The 20907-nt window shown below is 35.0% G+C and overlaps 1 protein-coding gene across 1 annotated transcript; it reads right to left on the reverse strand.

The window, feature by feature from the left end:
* Positions 1-1306: 1306 nt before the first annotated feature.
* On the reverse strand, positions 1307-18115 carry Cpr66D (Cuticular protein 66D). The gene is made up of 5 exons (XM_069062123.1): positions 17746-18115; positions 15222-15518; positions 2213-2392; positions 1886-1975; positions 1307-1503 (listed from the first exon to the last, which is right to left on the reverse strand). The coding sequence occupies exons 1-5, from the start codon at positions 18040-18042 to the stop codon at positions 1438-1440; spliced, it is 930 nt and encodes a 309-aa protein (XP_068918224.1). The 5' UTR covers positions 18043-18115; the 3' UTR covers positions 1307-1437.
* Positions 18116-20907: the final 2792 nt, after the last annotated feature.

Here is a 20907-nt window from a genome sequence, read left to right on the forward strand (position 1 = left end):
AAGCGTAAATTCGAGTTAGACCTTCATCAAAATCTTGCAATAAAATTCAGTCCAGTCATTCTACCTCCTCTAATAATATAGATAATAAATGGAATTTACCATTGTAGCTCAGTGAATTATTATTATCATTTTTAACACCTCGACAGGTATTTATAAAGTATGCAAACATAATTATTTGAATGAATATATTGATTCAAAACAAATCGGCTTTTAGCAAATTAAACGTAATTATATTAATCGACAAAGCGGAAATTTATACTTGTGCAAATATTTTGTTGATAATTGCAATGTTCATTATTGATAGACTATTTTTCGATTCGTGTGCAACAGAGCAATAAGTTTCAATAAATGTTTATTAAAATGATATATAATATAATTTTACCTGAAATGTTATTTCGTCTGCATTTGTGGCATCCTAATGTAAGTTGCAAAGCTTTTGATGCATTGATACAATCAAATCATCACATCTACCAGTTAACGATAAAATTTATTAAAGCTGTGGAACGAGTAGTGACTTTCTCAGCTTAGTGCAGTTGCAGCTTTCACAGCCCAAGAACAAAACGTATATACGATCTAGCACCCTATTAGAACGCTCTAACCTTGTCGGCTACTTAGACTGAAGCAATAAAAGTCCACCTAACGCTTTGCAGGAAAGCTGTCGCAAACGTGTAACCGATACTCTAGAGATTTGCATTCACACAGGTCCTTATGGAAAATTGGTGGAAATTTATGAAGGAGAAGGACTCTCCGTCGAGATAGCCGTACGGGAGGATTCCGTTGCGGAAGTAAAGGAAGAAACTCATAAATAAATTGGCCAATCTCGCGTGGAATCTACATTCACACAAGTTACTATAAAAAGAAGACAAGAAATGAACAATTTTCCTTTATTGTTCGCCGTAATGAACATGTAAAATCTCTTTATATGACGTTTCGTTTCCTGAAAAACTTTCACCGGGTTGCGGAAACTCTTGATAGTGCTATTCAGATTTAACGTGTATGAAGAGATATTAGAATTCCGTGCTTGTCGCTCCTGCGGTTTGGTAAATGCTTTTATCCATTTTTTCATAAAAGCTCGCCAAACCCAATCCACATTTATTGACCGTTATTAAAAAATAAAACCGTATCGGGGGGAAGGTTTCTATTGTTGGACACCAATTATTGGTTTCGCCCATTAAACGCTTTATACTTCTTGTTTTGTGCCGCAGCTCCGACTCTTCAAACAGGCACTTATTGCGTTTCAACGCTACCCACAAAGAATAAAAATCGGTCACGTTCTCCCAAAGCTTAAAAATTTTGCTAATTTTATAAAAAACGTTTATTACGAACTCTACTAAAAATAATTACAAAAATTAACAATAAAATACGTTATGTAACAGTTTTTCTCTCATTTTTGTGAACAACGCTGCATTTAATTACGCAGCAATCGGAGCGGGGGATTTACTGAAAATGGTATTGGATGACGTTTGGCTGTTGACCTTGAGCTTTTTGCTGCACCGGAGCCTCCTGCAATAATAAAAGACCAGTTAATAAATCAGCACGTAATTTAATTAGAAGTGCTTTCTTATTTGCCCATAATAAGAGAACTTTTTATTTTTAGAATCCAATTTATCGGGAGTAGATCAAAGAGACGATATTGGCTGTTCGCTGCTTTATTGCTTTATTGAATAAGTTTGTAATAAATTTGAAATTATCTGTTAGCCGGGAGCACTAATAGCATTACGCGTTCAATTAATTTTTCTACTATTAGCGTCCGAGGCCAGCTTTGGCGAGATTAATATTTGAGGCTTGGAGCTTTTCAGGATTTTGGTTCAGTTGGGCCGAAAGTGGCGGTTTTGCGGCAGCACCAGTTGGTCGAAGTTTTTGTGCAAATTTATTCGATACGAACCTGTACGTATTGCTGCTGTTGCTGTTGTCTTTGGAACTGCGGATCGGGTTTTGGTATTTTGACAACTATGTCGGTCGGCTGTCTTGTAACCTGCGAAATGCGAATTTATGCTTAATGAGGGACCCGCAAAAAATCGGATTTAATTAAAAGCGAAACGTCGAACCCCGACAAAATCGAACAATGCGTTGCTAAATTAATTAGGGCTTTTGAATTTGTCGAGGCAGGACCCCTGCTGGAGGTGCACATTGTCTGGAATTAGCGTGGAAGGGGCCGTTATGTGTGTACAATATGTAAAATATAGTGTAATACAGAAAATCGCGACCTCACCTCTGCTTTGAAGCCCTCTTTGGGATCGGCGGTGTACGTTACGGTCCTAACAAAACCGTCAGAATCCACGACTGAATAGCTTCCTGTAATTTTGTTCCCTTCCCTTTGTTCCTTGCGATTTTGGTAGTTAGTGTACTGGTCGTCGTTCACGTCGAATCCGAACTGGTAAGAGGGATTTGGCTGGAACAATTATCGTAAAAAATTATTTGCTCGCCTTAAATAAAATATCAGGCGAAAATACAAACGGACTGCTTACATGTTTCATTTTTGCTGGTTCGAGCCGTTCAAATTGATACTTAAAAAACTGAACGTTGCTTGGCGATAAATGAAACGTTGCCGTGGAACAAAGGAAAATTGAAGCAGGCAATTTTGTTCAATGCGACGGTACCACTCTGTATTTGCTAACTTTATGAATATTTTATATTGATACGGTTACGTCAAGTAGAAAGAGGGTCTCATACGAGAACCATTGAAACGTTCTTGAAATAAGTTTTTTTTTCTCTCCTGATATGAACTAACGATAACAAAGACCGAAATGAGACGTTCCCCTTAAATACGTTACGGCTGAGCTTCGAATAACGAAGTCTCGAATAAACAAATTTCCAAGACGGGTTTGTAAACAGCTAAATATGTAAAAAATACTGGAAACTGAATTTCAGGTATGAGAAATATTTTATCAATAATAAGGTTGTGTTAACAAATATCTAAAATTATTTCGCTTCTTGATAATTAAATCTAGCTAATGCGATGTTGAGGCAAATATTAAAACGGTCGTGTTACGTTTTTCTAGGACTGAAGGCACGGTAGAATTTCGTGACAACGAACTAGCACAAATGTCGTAAATTACGGAAGTTTTGTCACAACTCAACAAAAGCATGACAAAATGTAAGCCTAGGGTACATTATTTGTTACTTTGCTCTAATATTATGTAAGAAAAAAAAATATGCTTATTCCCTTAATGTAGACTTACAAAAGTAAGGTCTAATAACCTTTGTGTGATCGAATTTTCAAAATCTGATAACGTTTTGATTTCATATTTTGTAAAGAAAATTGCAAAGAAAGTATGTGTTTTATCAGTCAGAGATTTTATATCTTCTGACATTGTTAAAAAATGAATAAAATAATAATTTCATTGTCGAAAAGTTCTTTTAAACATTTCATTATGAATTGAAAATTAATAATCTATCATATAACTTGTGGCACAACCGCAAAGAGCAGCGATGAAATGAGACAACAAAACACGAGAAAATCAGAGACCTCGGTGACACAAAAAAAAACTGTAATATGTATGATTAAAGACAAAAGCAGCAATTAGAAAGATGTGTAGAACACTTTAAAGAAATATTTAATATAAAAACTGAAGGACTAGTAATCGCCAAAGAAGAAAGAATAATAAAATTAAATATAAACATAGAACCACTAGCATAGAAGAAGCATAGAAGTAGCAATAAATAGTCTAAACAACAATAAAACACCTGGAATAGACTAAATTTTAGGAAACTTACTAAAAGTAGAGGCACACACATTAGACCACTGTACATTACCACTATATTTATAAGAACTTAGCAAGAAGAGGTATTCCCAAGAAATTGGAAAATAGGAGTACCAAAGTACCAAAGAAAGGAAACTTAAAGATACGAGTATGTAATAATTGAAAAGGAATAACGCTACTGAGCACGCTAAAATATATAATACTTAACAGAATAATAGGTGAAATTGATAAAGGCCCAAGGAAATTAGAAGGGGACGCTCCTGCATAGACCTAATTAACACACTGAGAATTGCAACAGAACAGTCACCACTCTACCTCTTATTCATAGATTTCGAAAGAGCTTTCGATTCGGTTGACAGAGAGAATATCTGGATTGCACTAAATGACAGGGGAATACCACAGAAAATGATGTGTGTACCTGCTACCGCATAACAGTTAATAAATGCAAAAGAAACTAAAAACACTAGCAGAAGCAGCCAGCAAAGAAAAACAAAAATAATGTGCATAAACGAAGAGAAAATAAACCCTTGAAACTAAGAGAAGAAGGCATTGAAAAAGTAGACGAATTTATTTACCTGAGCAGAGTTATAGCAAAGAAGAATGGAACAACGAAAGATGCAGGAAAAGAAAAAACAAAGCAAGAAGCACATTTTAAAGATGAAACAAGATATGTTGCTCAAATATTTTACCGATTAAAAGAAATTGAAAATGTTCAACCCAATGGTTAAACCGGTGCCCCTGTATGGGTCAGAATCGTAGTCAGTTACAAATACCATCAAGAACAAATGAGAGGTTTTCGTCTTAGATCAATATTAAAGATCTGGTGGCCCGCAGTCATTTCCAACCAAGAACTATGGACACGGACAGAAGAAGGATCAATAAAAACATAAGTAAGAAGAAGAAAGTTTGGATGGCTAGGACACATCTTCAAGAAAAAAGAAAGAAGAAGTCCCCAAAAAAGCGCTCAAATGGAACCCAAAAGGAAGAAGAACACCAGGTCTACCAAAAGAGTCATGGATTCTTTATCCATCACAATCAGAGGCGAGAAAGACATTCAGTCAAATGGGATGTATAGCCAATTAAAGACAGAAATGGAAACAATTTATAATTACCCTATGACCCAAGAGGGAAAAATGGGATTTATTACTATTACTACTATATTCGTAACCCGTGAACCGGAGCAGCACATTTCTATGGACTCGGGTTGAATTTGCATCTCTTTTCACTCGTTGATATCTTCAATGATAAATCATACCTCTTGTTGCATTGTAGCTGACATGTTAATAAGAAAAATGTAACACAGCTGGTCGAAGTTAGGACAAGAAAATGTTGCTAATGGAAAATATACCGTGAACAATAGTTAACAACCGTGCCATTCTATCTTTTAATAATTCCTGTCCTGTACTAGGATTTTCTTCTATATTTTTTTTTTTATTAACGTTATTGCATACTTGCAGAATTACTTTAACAATTACTGTTTCATTTAAAATAAATTTCAAGGAACTCTGTTCAAGTTCGAGAGAACTTGAGGGAACTTCTGTGGTAACCTTTTGGCAGCAATATAATTGGCGATTTAGTAAAATTTGAACGAAGCATTGATAAAATATTATCTTAATAAAGTCCATTCAAAAATCAAAAAACCACCACGTGTTGCTTTAGGTTGGTAAAATTTAAAAAACCCTACGTAGATATTTTTTCCTATATGTTGCTTTGAATTTCGTTCATACTGTTTTATTAGCAGCACGTTTCATTTACTTATTGATTCTTATTATTTTTACTTAAACATGCCCAGAAAAACAAGACACTTAATAAACATTTAACCTCAAAATTACAAGTCTCACCACGAGGAAAATGCGACGTTGGTGGTTTTTTGATTTTTGAATGGACTTTACACTAATTGTACACCAATTACTGCGAAAATGTTGTACCCGTATTTGTAGTTAAGGAAGTCAACACTCTGAATGACAGTTTTGCCACAAAACGGTAAAAATCTGAATCTCACAACTTTTGAATCAATGTTCTCAGGAATATAAAAAAATTTAATAGCAAGCTCGCAATCAAAATTTACAAAGAAGATGTAACTAACGCTGAAATAAATTAATTTTTCCTTTTAACAGTACGACCAGATAGTACTGGAAGAAAGAAATTTCAAGAAAAATCAAAAACTGTTCTGTGAAACGGTTAAACGGTTTTTCCATTGAGAGTATTTCTCCAGAAAACTTAATTCAGTACAGTACAGTAACTTCAGACAGAAATTTGAAACTGTCATCTAGTAATCATGTCAAGTAAAAACAAATTTTGAAAATGTTTAAAAATAACTTTTGTGTATAAAAAGAACAGCAAAGTTTAAAGAGAGTTTGAATCCATTGCAGTTCTATCAAGAAAACAAAGCGTTACCAAGAGGTGCGGTAGCTTTATGAAAAATAAAATCAAAATAAACTCTTCCAAAAGTCTACTACTAATATAACACCAATGGCGTGGCAAAAATAATATTAATGTAAATAATATAATTCAGTAGAAGAACAAATTATTTTCAAAGAATTTTGCGTACTCTTCTTGAAAAAAAAACTTGTAGATCTTCTGATGTACAACATTGGATTCGGCGATACTTCAAACAAAGATGTTTTGTCTTGTTTTTGAACAGGATTCCAATCACTATGCTCTTTCACAACTTAGATCACCTATGACTTCCTAACTTCCTGACTACTGTCAACCCTCGGTAATACCAATATCCTCAAACAATTTAATGGTACGATACACAAACTTGCAATTTCTTCCAAGTGGTTGTAGTGTCTTGAAGACAATACTTTATTCCGCACCATAATAATATGAAGCTCTATAATAACTATTTTTTGTCTTCCACCTTACACCATGGCCAAGTCCACGTAATTTTAGAAATCACTGTACGTGTAAACAGAATAAAGACTAAATTACATGACATATGTTGTATAACAGTTTTCTATTTTTGAAACACTGGCAATGCATTTATCGTTGTAACCACTTTTATAATACATAACAGGTGACGAAACCGCAATATGTGCAGGACATTGGTACGCACAATAATTATGTTATGTGGAGACTCTATTCTGTCAAAGTTAGGCAGTCTAGAAATGTAGAAGAAAGATGAAAAGCGATTGGTATTCTTTTCTTCAAATCTGGAACAGTTGCTACTGTGGCCTTGAAGAAACAGTACCTACAGTTAACGCAGAATAACAATATTCCTCCTAAATATCTTTGGACGTCATAAATGAATCTTTATCAATGCGGGCTTAATCTCATGATATACCACAAGCAAGGCAAGGAAGCCAGAATAGTAAAAATACAAGACAGAACCGAATTTTAGTTTTGTAATGCGCTTAATGAACCGAATTAGATATTTTGTTTGTGCAAATTATGTATTGGATGTTCATTTAAATTTCCCGCCAAAGTGGGCGTTGAGGAGTCGGTTGTGAACGCACCACTCGTCTTACAGATTAGCATCGCAAAAAGTGAGGTTAGAATTAAACAGATAATCCGTGATCCGTGGTGCGTTCACAATCGACTCTTCAGCGCCAACTTTGATTGGAAATTTAAATGAACACCCGATACAAATTGTGGAGCATGTTGGCCTTCGAAAAGTGCGGCAAATTTTTGAAAAAACCTCTAAACGTTATTTTACTTAATGCATCAGAGATTTGACGTTTTGACGCATCGGGACAAAATCTCGGTGAGGAATCCACGGAGAAGAAAGCGATATTGCGGAACAACTTGATCGTATAATTTTTTAAGGCACGATTTACTCGAAAATAATGGCTTGTTGTTAGGAGAGATGTATTGCATCAGATATGAATGCTGGAAAGACAATTCTGGGACGCACTAATTGCCTGTATCCATTCATCATCACGTCGTTCCCCGAAGATACTCCGGTACAGGCTGCGTCAAAACATCAAGAAAAATGACGAGCGCATTAATTGCACACTCTCATCAAATAAAAAATCCAACGAAATAAAATCACGCGGGTAATCGAATGTGAAATTGAAAATCGACGTAAAAAACGCCAAGTTAACAGTAAAACGAGGGAATAATCGCCGGTTAAAAATCCGTACATTGTTATTATTGTCATGCACGCACAAATCCGTGCACGCTAATGGTCTTGTGCATGTTTCCCACATCTGATCGGAATTAACGGATAATTAAATGGATATGAGGGCGTTGATATCGGAACCGGTGAAAGTGTATCGGCGCATTCTGAACACAAATATCCAGTTCCTTTCACGGTAGCGCTAAAATTCCTCTCCAATAAACCGTTTAACACCACTAAAACATATGTAAATTTAAAAAACGCAATCAGCAAAATTGGGAAAAGGCATAAAACCTCACACCCCCGACAATAAAACGAGCGTTCAGGAGTGCTCTGGTCAAATTTAATTTTATGTTTGGCGGAATAAAATTCGGAAATAACCGTAAATCTGGCTTTATGCAACCCCGGTTTAATCTTGCGTTAAATTTAAATACAACTAGAACGGCCACTAAAACTATTATCCCTGGAGCCGCTCGGTGTATCTGGGGGGTTCGATCGAAATCGAACCGGATTAATTGCGATCTTCGAGGGGTGTTGTCTGTCTGTATTTGCATGTTTTCTCGGGCGATATGGGATTGTTATTAATTTACTCTCGAGTTTTCCGCATCGGCGGCTTTTGCGCTTACGTTCAAGTCTGTTCGTTAGAAAACAGATAAGTTTTATCACTTTGACGTGTGGGTTTTTAACATCACGTTGAGCGGGTCAGTGACTTATAAATCCGGCTAATTCGATTCGGTGGCCGCTTTCAGATTGATAAGGAACATTCATCACTTAAGGGCACGTTACGTAAACTGAAATCGTAAATTGGCATGCGACATTGCCGTGTGATTACCGTGAATGTCGGCGTGTTGCGTAATGACCAGTGGCGGAGATAAGGCCGACGGACTGCCCTAATAACCGTAAGCCTAGCCCGAATGGCCCACTTCTGACTCGACACTCTCTAATTTTCTCCCTTGAAAGGTTATTAATTTTAGGCAAAGGCGGGAATCATCAACTCGGAAATCTCCCAGGAATGAAGCTTCACACGAGCTTTTTCAATTTTATTCAACAATAATTTCATTTTGAAAGTGCTATTAAGTCGTTGAGTAAAAATTAATTTTTATCTCTTTTTAAATGCGTTTAGCGTAAGCTCTCTCAAGCTTTTATATCAAATTTTACACGATACTAATTACGTGTAATTTCTTTTATAATTGCGCTTATTAAACACATTAAGTTGTTTGTTCCAAGCTGATACTGATAAAATACACGAATCGATAAGACTCATTACTCTGTTCGGTCTTGAATCTTTGGTTTGCCGAGTAATTCTACCCTTCGTGTAATTATTGGCCTCGCTGCGCTCACTTGCACTCGCGATAAAAAAATACACTTGTGTCACAGTGTCTTGTCGTAATATACTATTGTCGTAGGTAGATCAAAAAATCGTCTTGCAGAAATTTCCTGGAACTATGGAAAATTGCGAAGAACTTCTTTAAACCCTTTTCCAACGGATAACCAAATTGCGAGCAGAAATCTGGAGCGATTTTCATTTCAAAAGAAGGTGTAATAACCTTAATTAAAGTGATGTATTCAAGACTAAATACATATGTCAATTATCTAGTAATTTTTTTCCAAAAATGAATAAATTAGACTCGTCATAAAATGTCTCTATAAAATAGCTTGCCGCCGCGGACTATTCGAAGGATGTGAATGAAAAGTTAGCCTCATCTGCACTTTCATGTCAAGTGGTTGAGAAGTAGTCCTGAACTTTAGATGCTGTAGAGAATCCTTTGAACTTGCAACACCGAAGAACATCATGTCACTCTCTACAATACATGACTAGCAATGAAATTTATAGGATTAGCGAAGTTTTGTGCTCATCCTGCGTACCTATAGTATAGGGAAAAATGACACATCTTTGTGAATCTCAAGGTTTTTTCAATAAAATACATTTTGCTGTAGATACAAATCCAAGTGCGACAACTGGAGTGCAATAACAACTCACAGTGTCAGAGGTAATAGCAAGAATAGAACTATAAAGAGTCAAACGAGAGATAGGGAAAAAGCTGAGGAAAAATCAAGCAGGATTCCAAGCAAAATGCTCCACGATGGACCACATAATATGCATCTTGAGAATAATTCTGGAACAGGACAAAGAAAGGCAAAGTGACGTAAACATTGGCTTCATCAACTTCGAAAAGGCCTTCGAGACTGTCAGTTGGGAACAAATGTGGAAAATTCTAAGATTACATGGAATACCAGTCAAGACGATAAATGTATGATAAAACTATTTTACAACTACTACAAAGCAAGAGTAGAGCACGGAGATCGGAGGAAAGTACACAGACCCGATAAATATAGGGGGGGAGAACAACAAGGTAGCGTCATGTCATCCACGCTGTTCCTAATAATAGATTGGATAATGAAAAAGGTAACGGACAACAGAACCGGAATAGCATGGAAATTGCAGAGCAAACTGGAAGATATCAAGTTTGTCGACGATATGTGTTATCTTTAAAGAGGAATCATATGCAGAGGAAATTACAAAAACTGGAAGCAGAAGCCCGAAAAACAGGGTTGAAAATAAACGCCAAAAGAACCAAGACATTGAGAAATAGAAACGAACAAATAAGCCAAATCAAGCTACGGAATATTGACATCGAAGAGGTCCAAAGAGTGAACTATTTAGGAGCAGTAATAGAAAGAAATGGGGGAAGCAAGGCAGATGTAATCTCCACAGACACAAAGGTCAAAATGTTTAACTGCACAATTAAAAGTGTATTGCTTTACGGTGCTGAAACCTGGATAATTGACAAAAACAGTTGACAGAAATTGCAAACCTTCATAAACAAGTCATTAAGGAAGATACTAAAGACACACTGGCTAGACAAAATAAGCAACATCGAATTGTGGAACAAAACAAAGCAAGAACCCGTAGAAACCACAGTAAAATCAAGGAAATGGAATTGGTTTGGACATATGTTAAGAAAAGCAAATGACAACATTGTAAGACAAACACTAGAACATCTACTGGTAGGAAAAAGGAAAAGGGGCACACCCCTCAACAGCTGGTGAAGAAGCATAACAAGGGAACACGAGGCAATCAGCTTGAGCTGGACGGAGATAAAGACGATGACGAAGAATAGAGAATAATGGAAAGAGACAGTAACCAAAATCTGCAAAGGATAGAGGGATAGAGGGTTCGTTGCGCTAGCCACTCAACCACATTAAATCATTGGCCAAGAAACGCGAAAACGCCCTATACTCCATTAGGAGTGAAAGGAAATAGAGAGAGAGGGAGAGAGAGAGAGAGAGAGAGAATAGATACAAATGTATGCAACAGGTTTCGTTAAATGTAAAATTTCCTGATGACTCCAGAAAGCATGTCTTACTATCTTGTTGGAGTAATCCAAGAATTTGTGGAGATTTTAATACCGATTTCTCCAGAGAAAAATCAAAGCCCAATTTTTTAAAAACAGGATTTAAATATGTAAATTAACCCAAAAGAGAGTACAACAAAATATGGATCTACAATAGACGGAGTTTTTTTAAGATATTTAAATAGATTTGAATCCACAGTATTTATTTCGAATTGTAGCTATCACACACCCATTGTTCCTGATTTCTCTAAGTACTATCATCCATAATAATATATAATTTATATAATACAGGTGTCCTCGAAATTCTTGTCAAAAAAAAACGGTAATAGGTGAGGATTCTAGTAAAAGTCTTTTTGTTTTTGAGGCTATATAAAGCATTGAAAATTTGCTCGAAATTTTCAGTACGCCACTGAGTTGAAGTAATTGAGAAAAAAGAAAAAAATACTGATAATATTTATCATTTATTTTTAATAATTATTTTTCCGCAATCAGCAATACACTTTAACCTGCATTGCTTCGTTGCAAACATTTTGGCTCGTAACCAGTGTCTTCACAAAATACCGTGAAATCGAAAAAAAAATTAGAGTGGACGCTGACCAAAAATTTCAGTGTGCAATTCGTTAAGATTCCAATTATCTGATGTCAGTCTTAAAAGTTAGGTTAGTGATTTTGAGAATGTTGAAATCTTGATTTTCATAAAGAATTTTGTGTGACCTGTCGGTTGTAAAAGAATTTCCTCAGCTAGTGCAATGAAACAATGAGATTTAAAACTCCCGCATCTTTATTTAACGTCAACGGTGAGCACGGAGCACGCGCACGCTTGTTTATAAATCGATCCAAGAGCGAACGATCATCGATCAATCAATATTATCCAGAGAGGTTGTTGTCGGTTGTGGGGCTCTTATTGTCAAGGGGTAATAATTTAATGCACAACACACACACGATAGAGAAAAAGTGCAAATCTTTTTTAAGGATAAGCTGAACTGTACCAAATGATTAGGTTAGTTTCTTGGGTTAATCTCTGCAATAATTCTTTGTTCACCCTCTTCAATATTTTCAGCGGATCTTTTTGTCGGTCGTCTACTGCCTTTTTTGAGCAGAACACTACCTGTTTCCAAAAACATGTTTACGCATTTGTAGACTTTCTGGGCAAGTTGTTGGTTAAGTGCCTTGAAAGTCCAGAAACTTTTGTTGAGATTCCTCAAAAACTCGAGGTGTCGAATAGGACCAAACCTTTCTCTATTGCTGAAGAAACACTGGACAATGAAAATTTGTTGCTCTAAAGTGAACATATTGTAATAGCAAATTTCAATAGTCAATAATTAATAATGACAATTACCATTGTAATGACATTTGAATTAAATTTTTACGTGCTGCCAACTGAAGTGTATTAATCATGGCCATCTCGATTTTTTTAATTTTCGATCGCACGGTATTCCCCACTTACTAAACACCGGAACTGACATCGTTAACAGGTTTAAATTTTAAGCTAAATTATTTCTCTTTGAAACACTATGAGCCAAAATTACTGACCAACTCTTCACAATCTACGATCAGCTTTTAGATAGGCTGGACCAGATATTGATGTTGTTTCGAATTACTACCCCCAAATTCTATACTAAACTCTAACGAATCTTTGACACACATTATAAATAGATTGTTAATTAAATTTACTAAAAATGCACTTTTACATTCACAGCGTAACATTTTGAAAATATTATTGTGACAAATTCCATACCGGAGACTTTTTTTTGTGAGATAATGTTCTTACTTTGGCGTTTAACGAGTTTCCGGTTCCGCCACTGCCTTTAACGGTCCAGGTATGGGGCAGGCAGGGCGCAATTAAGCCCAAACGGCATATTAACAATTAAGACAGCTATGGGCCAGGAATTAATTAATTCCAGCCCGCTCAATTCAAGCGCATTCCTAATACATGACGCTTCAGCCAGACATGAAAGCTCCCTTTATCCTTGGAGTGTTATTGCGGATTGCCATTAGAGATTGATTTGCCGTCGTCTGATACATTTCTGATTGATCAACCGTAATCAAACAATCGACGCTGGCCGATTAGTTTCACTCACTTCCGCTTTTTATCTTCTGGGAGATGGACTCGAGACGAGAGCCGGATAACGCGGACAAATTAAAAATTTAATTAGTCCAATCAAACCGTTCCTATGGCAAATCTCCTACTTTTTACAATTTAAAAACTGGGACCGCTCTAATTCTGATCATCATCAAAAGTTTAAAGGGTCAGGAACTGCCGGGCCAATCCGTAATTCTCCCAACCCCGGAAGGGATTATCCCAGAAATGTATGTGTGTATAAATGTACTGAAGTTGCTAATTATAGCCAATTCTGCTGGGTGCAATTAAAAGCTAGAGCAGCTACCTGCAGGTATCGTCTCCACGATCGTTAGAAAGAAAAGCTGCTCAGTTGAGCTGATCGGACAAGACGATAGTGTCAAGTTATTTCTGCGCTTAATTAAAAACCAACAGAAACTATTTATTAGTTATAAAATGTATGAGTTATGGCCGTTTCAGTCTGCGGTGTTGAACGCAGCGGTTTACTTTCAAAATTGTTGGCAGCAAACTTGCAAACCAGTTTTCTTTTCCAGGCGGAGTTGGGAAATTTTATCTAATAGCCGCGGTCATTTATGGACAATAACTTGCAAGGAAACTAGACGGGAAACATTCTAACGCTCCCACTTAATTAACCATTTAATTTAACGACGACCACTACAGCACAACATTAACATAAAATTGATTGATCCGCTTTAACAAGTCTTGATCGCTGACCGTGACCCCTGTACCATTAATTACCCAGATACAACAAAAAATTACAGCCAAGTGGCATCCGTTACGCAAACTTTATTCAAATTTCATCAAATTAATTTGCCCGTTGCAGCAATTAATTCAGGGAAAGATCGAAAGTGAATGTGTCAGTTTCGCTTTCGGAAAAAATTAATGTTAGTTATGCAGACTCGTGAGTGGTATTTTTTAAATTTTATCGCCGCCGATCGACTTCCGTTTTGGTTCCATTCAAACATTCCATTAACGCTTTGTCAGTTTGATAGTGGCAAACGGTAATTAGTGCAAATTTATTACCTGTTAGGTAAGTGTAACGAACGATCCGATCGAAAGTGAAGCTGCGCAAGAAAATGTCTAATGAAAAATTAAATTAGATAAAAAGTAGTTCGTGGTTCGTTAAGCGCCTGTTACGCGTTGGCTAATTAACCGCTTCCGAAGCAACTAAGTCTTTTGCATAAGAAAAGTATCTCCGTTTCCTCCAGACTAGATATATTTTCCATAAAGTTTCAAGAATGAGTTTTGCGGCGGAGGATATCGCCGTTCGGAATGGTCCGGAAAGTTGTGAAACAAGCAATATTTTCGAAGTTAGGGCGATTCTTTATGGTTAAAACCCTTGACCGGAAGTTAAATGTCTATGAATAAAAGCAATAAAATTCTTCTACATCCATTAGAATTTATTCTTGTGATAAAACTAATATTACTTTCGCATCTTTGACGGAGTTGAAATTATGTAGACATCGAGGTTGAGAAGCATCACTGACTTTAGTCGAACTACCTGAGAAACTTCTTGTCGAGGGCAGTTCTCGAGAACAAAAGTCGAGCCGAAGAAGTTGACTGAATTATTTGAAGTAGCGCGAATCGTTGCCAACTGACATCAAAGTTTACTCAGTTTACAATATATCCATCACCAGCTCAGTGCACACTAATAAATATTTTTTCCAGTGTCGTAGTTGCAAATTAACATCTGCGCAGTCGGAGGTTTAATATTGTCTTAATTTGTCGTCTTCGCGGTGTCTGTGTCGCATTTGTTTCTAGATGGTAAATATTTCATTTACTCGAAACTGTTCCGTGTAAACGAGCCGGATATTTATATTTTCACGTTCAAAGCATCGTCAAATAAAGTTACAACAGAGAAACAATCTAATATTGCGCTGTAGTTGCAGAAAACTACTTCTTTGTCATTAATATTTGCTTTTGAGACAACGTCTATTTATTTTTCACTCACAATGTGCATCAAGATTCTGCACTGAAGACTGTATCCGCTTAATGTAAACTAAAAACTGTTTTTTGCTTACGTCGTAGTCTTCAGGATTCTGTTGCTCCTTCGCCTCCGGTGCAGCTTGTTGTGGCACAGGTCGGTAAGCTTGAGCGGCCGGTCTCACATATTTAATTTGGGATTGTTGGGACAACTCCCTCAAGTAGTGGGGTTGTGGTTGTTGAGGTATTGGTAGAGGTTGAGGTTGTCTACCCAGCGTCTGGGATGTTACTTTGCGTTGGGCAGCGTCGAGGGCTTGTTGAGCTTGACCCTGCTGTTGAGCCGACTGGATTTGCTGAAGGTAAAGAGGTCCGCTCACTTGGGCCACCCTCTGAATCTGCAAATAAATTCGGAAAAAATCAGACGAATACTTAAAGGTTCAAGCAAATGTAACATGGTTAAAATCTGGTAGAGTCAAATTAAAAAACACTTCCCTTCAAATAAATGTTTAAAGAAAATAAATATGTACTTTAATTTCTTTTATTATCTTATCTTTAGATATTAAAAGAAAGCAAACTATTTTTTTACTCCTATTATATAATACTGTAATTATTAGTGTTTTTTGTTAGATAACAGGAGTCATTACCCACGGCCCGTTGAATAATAATAATTTCAAAACTCATGACAAATATCATAGCAACTAGTTTATGAAGTCCAATTGCAAATTTTAATGGTATTAAGTATGCAAAGTAATAATTGTAAAACGTCAGTTTCAAACGTCAGTTTCAGTTCGTCTAATAATAAAACTAATTTATCAATTTCTCTTCATAGTCGTAGAAAAAGTATAGTAGTCTGCTCGCGGGTAATATCTATTACTCACTCGGATGAATTACGTCACTCGGTTTCGGCTCGCACAAAGTCACCCTTGTGAGAAAAGCCATCGTTACCCGCTCGTTGAATAATATAATATTCTTTTATTAAAAAAATAAATAAGGCAAATTACTTCAAGAATTGTATTTTAAAAAATTCATTTTGAGAGATATTTCTATTTTCTAAATGGGAAGATGACCTGGTAAAACTTTTAAGACATATCGCGCGTTCAAATGAAATCCTGGGCTGAGAAGGCGGTGGAAACCGTCAGTTGTTGTGCTTTTTTAAAGCGTAGATTGGAGCATGTTTCTTTCTTTGCAATGTTTTATATCAAAAATAGAATAACGTAACGATTCCTATTCTCGAAACAAATATCTAAGGGCACCCTTTGCTGAAAACAAACATGTTCAATTATGTCTAGATTAAACATAAACAAATGTCATTCGTGTCAAACGGCGGGAAATTCAAACTTTACACTGTTCTAAACGGTTTAATTTTTCCAACGCCTACTCAGCCCAGGATTTCATTTGAACGCCCGATACATTTAGATAATTAAATGAAATTATAAAAATTAAATTAATACATACGAGTATTAGAAATATGAAGACGTGACCAAGAAAAAAATTTTCATTTTTGCTGTCCCCAAAAAAATAAAAATTTTGCAAAATGGAAACAATAAAAGTAATCACTCTTCAAATGCAATGTTAAATATAAAACCTTTTTTTTAAACTAAGTGGCACACTTCTTTACTGATTTGTATTGAGAAAATTAATTGGAAACTAAAAAAAAATGTTTTTCGAAATTTTCAATTTTGTAAAGTGAAAACAGTAAATTAAAAAATCAAAATGATTCTTGTAAATGTAGTAGATAAGCATCGACACTCTCAATAGAACTAAAAACGTCAAAGTTGCTTTTAAAATTAATTGCGAAGTAGGATTTTGTGAGTTAACAAAATTTTCATTCCTTTTCAGAAAAACGGATAAGACAGATTTGAGAATTGTCTAAATAGTGGCATTTTTTCAGTTAATATTGTTTATAAGAAATTACATTAAAGTAATTTTTAATTGCAACTTTATAAAATATGTTACAAATTTGGAAATACTTTCTTCTTTTCTTTGGAGTGTGGTGAAGGATTTAAAAACAAGTAAAAATGATGGAGTGACATGACATTTCACACTAAAATAAATGTACTACTTGCAGCCACACAAGTATTTCCTATGATACAGCAAAATTTTATTTTATGTGTGATAGTGAAAGTATGTTACATTCAAACATGCTTGTCTAAAAATGCTTGCGACTATTTACAGCGTCAATTTTCTACAATCCCAGTTACCCAGATAATTTTCATTAACATAATCGATACTTTTGAAATTTTTATTTCACTTTTCAATCGAGTTTATTAAATTTGTAACATTTCAAAATGTGTTTTTTTAATTTCGATGCAATTTTGAATTTGGAACTTAACGTAAGAAACTTAACGACACAAAAAGTTCTAATTCTAGTTTCTTTCACTTACTTTTAGTTTACAACAATGTGAACAATAAATCAATTTCAGCAGCAATTAATTACGTTCACAAGAAGTATTTGGAGCAACAATTTATCTTTTTGCAGTTTTGGCTTTATTATTCTAGTTATATCCAGAAACAGCACCGATCTGGGAATACAAGAGATCTGACGTGAGGGTAGATTTTGGAATTTCCCCCTGTCCGTGTGATTGTTTAAGAGGGATGTTGTTGAAAGAGTGCCATTATTACCTGTCTGTCGACGGTGGTAGGCAGGAGCACTTGCTGGATGGGCTGTTTGATTTGCGTGGAGTACTTCTGGAGTCCCTGACTTTTGTCGGCTTCGTACACAGGTTTGGCCGTCTGTGGATTTTGTGCACCGACGCTAATATACTGTGGCTGTAAATAAGCCTGAGGTTGCTGTCTGTATTGAACAGCGGGTATCGCTTGTGCACTAATATATTGAGTATTCGGGTAAACCGGCTGCGAAACGGGATATGCGAAACTTCCCGTAACGAAAACCAACAATAAACAAACTGTTAATTTCATCTTGTTATCCGGTATATTTACGCGGTAAATTCACCAGATAAGGTGGCAACAACTGCTGATTATTACTAGTATTTATACGTTCGCCTGCCCTACTATGAAGAAAACTTTCCTGCTGCCACGGAGAAAGGAGTTGTGCAACAGTAGGGTCACCGTATTGTCGTTAGCGTGGTATTTTTTCCCCATCGCTGGAACACACGAACCGAGCTATTACAACGCGAAAACCTCGTGATCGATCTGTCGCAAAACATAATTCATTAAAAGGTTTACAAGTTGACAAATTTCGGTGGTGATCTAAGAGGTAGCAACTCACATTTCTATTTGCACATTTAAAAAAAAATTGCAAACAACTGTGCCAAACAAGGATTTCCTTTACTTTTTTTCTCTACTGCTCCATTTTTTTAGTGCGTGATTTACCGAAAACACTCCCGTTAAATTGTACAGTTCGTTAATATTAATTGTTTATTAGTAATTATGTTCTGATAATTAATCATAATTCACGGCTACGTTTTCAGCCTTTCCAATGGCTAATTTATTACATTCCTGGCGTTAAGCTCAAACACATAAACTGCATTTTTTTCTGCACGCGCTTTCCTATGGAGCACAATTGTATTCTCGTTGACAAATATCTAGAGGAATGACAGACAACTCACAATTTCTTCGACCTAGAAGAATACGACAATAATAATATAATATTAAAATAAATTTGTGACATTGATTTGTACATTTGTACCGAATTATTTTTAAACCGTGTCTCTTTGTTGTTACAGCATAACCTATTTGGTAAATCCAATTTATTCTTCCTGTGTCTTGGCATTAGTTATTTTAATTTTTAAATTTAAAATGACTCGCCTTCTGCGTAACAAACATTATTTAAAAAATGCAAATAACCAGAACCGTAGCAGAAAATTATGTCGTAATCTCTCTGTGTAACATTAAGGAATTTTTTCAATGTCTTTTTCCGAACATTTCGATACCTCCAAATTGACTAAAATAACTAAAATACGTAATTTTGCACATTTGTTCATTATATTTACAAAATTCACTGTGCCAGTAAGGGAAGGAAAATTATTCAATACCACAACAAGGATAATCACAACTTGGCCCTTTGTGAATTTTTTACTTTGGTGAAATTTTTTTTGAAAATGTCTGCTACTCCCAAACATTTACTTTGACAGTTTATTGATTAATTTTTGAAAATTAGAGCTTTTACATATTATAGAAAAGTCACGAAATTGGTCAAATTACTTTTCTACATTTAATATTCAGGCGTTTGAATTATGAATGAGTATTAATGACAAACGTTCAAATCGAGTAGGATGTCTAAAAATTTTAATATATTTGCAAATATTTCCTACAGTACAGTAGAAATTTTTTTAGTATGTATTGGTGAAAGTATTTCACAAATATTTTTTAATAAATTTTACTTCTTAATTGCTTAAACAAAAAATTGCGTAAAAGGTTTGCCTCCGCAATTTAACGTAATTTAATAATAATAATAATAATAATAATTTTTAAGAAGTTGTAGATGTCTGATAAGTGGTAAGATGTAATTGTGTATTTTGGCAGATCTTTTTTGATTTTAGAAGCAGTTGTTCGAACGGGCTTATCAAATTTTTCTAAATATAGTTGCCTAAAATAACATTGAAATTTATATTATATCATTAAAATCATAAAATGTACACAAACCAAGTTGTATAATTCTTGTTATATAATTTTTACACTACATATTTTGCATAGCTCCAATCGTATATTTTATGGCAAAAAAAAAATGTTGAAAGGGGACTGACAAAAAATTCGTCATAATTATTAAATATTACAAATTTGTCAACTCAGTTATTGCATTAGTAAAGTATAAGTAGGAGCTTTTCATTTTAAGTATTTTCAAGTATCTAAAGAGGACGAGTAAAGAGAATGAGTGGAACTGGGAAGGAAGAAAAATGTTTTGAATATTATTTACTACTTTCTAAGTCTTTGGTGTTTTCTTTTTCTAATTGAAAATAGACTGGGAATATTTTTTCAAATTCTTGTATAATCGATTTGTAAATTTTTAAATTGAATTAAAAGAAATAAAAGTATGGAAATATAACATTTTTCCTTCTTTTATCTGTGAGGTGACACCATCTAATTGTAATATTTAATATTAAAATAACTACACAATCATGTCAACTGTAATTAGTTTAATTGGACTAAGCCTCAGAGCTTTTACCACAATATTTAATCCAGTTTGATAAACAAATTAAATTTAGCTGTTGACTTGTCTAGTCCGAAAGACATTTTTCGCTAAAGCTCCTCTTTTTATTGCCTATTGGACATTAATAAATAATAAAGTTAGTTTTGAAATCTCTGGGGTTCCTTAAAAATAGGTAGCAAAAGGAAAAACTTTAATTGAAATATAAAAGCTTGGAGTTATTTTAAGCCGAACGGTACGCGTCACAAATGTTCGAGAGCTTTCCAAATTTTCAAATTTTTCTAATTTTCATTCTCAAGCAATCTATGCAGGGATTTCTTAATTACAAAAAATAGGATCTGTGAAATTTGTTATTAGATGTTACAGTGCCGATATGGAATTGAAATTTAAAAGAGTAATTCCATTTTCTATTAATTCAGCCATCGTACTCGTACATCTGCACAAGTGGAGCGGAACTGCAAGATACAAAGAACGTTTAAAAATTTGAAAATATTTACTACCTGCAAAGTATTTCCTGCGATACACTAAAAATTTTTCTTGTGTGTGATGGTGAAAGTCTCTTACATTCTTCAAACTTATTTCTGTCGATAATAGTTCTTACTTTCTTCACGAAATTTTAGCAAATGACATGTGATTGTATATTTCGACGAATCAATCGTGATTTACAGCAGTAATTA

This window comes from Tenebrio molitor, chromosome 1 (assembly GCF_963966145.1).
Source record: "Tenebrio molitor chromosome 1, icTenMoli1.1, whole genome shotgun sequence".
NCBI lineage: Eukaryota > Metazoa > Arthropoda > Insecta > Coleoptera > Tenebrionidae > Tenebrio > Tenebrio molitor.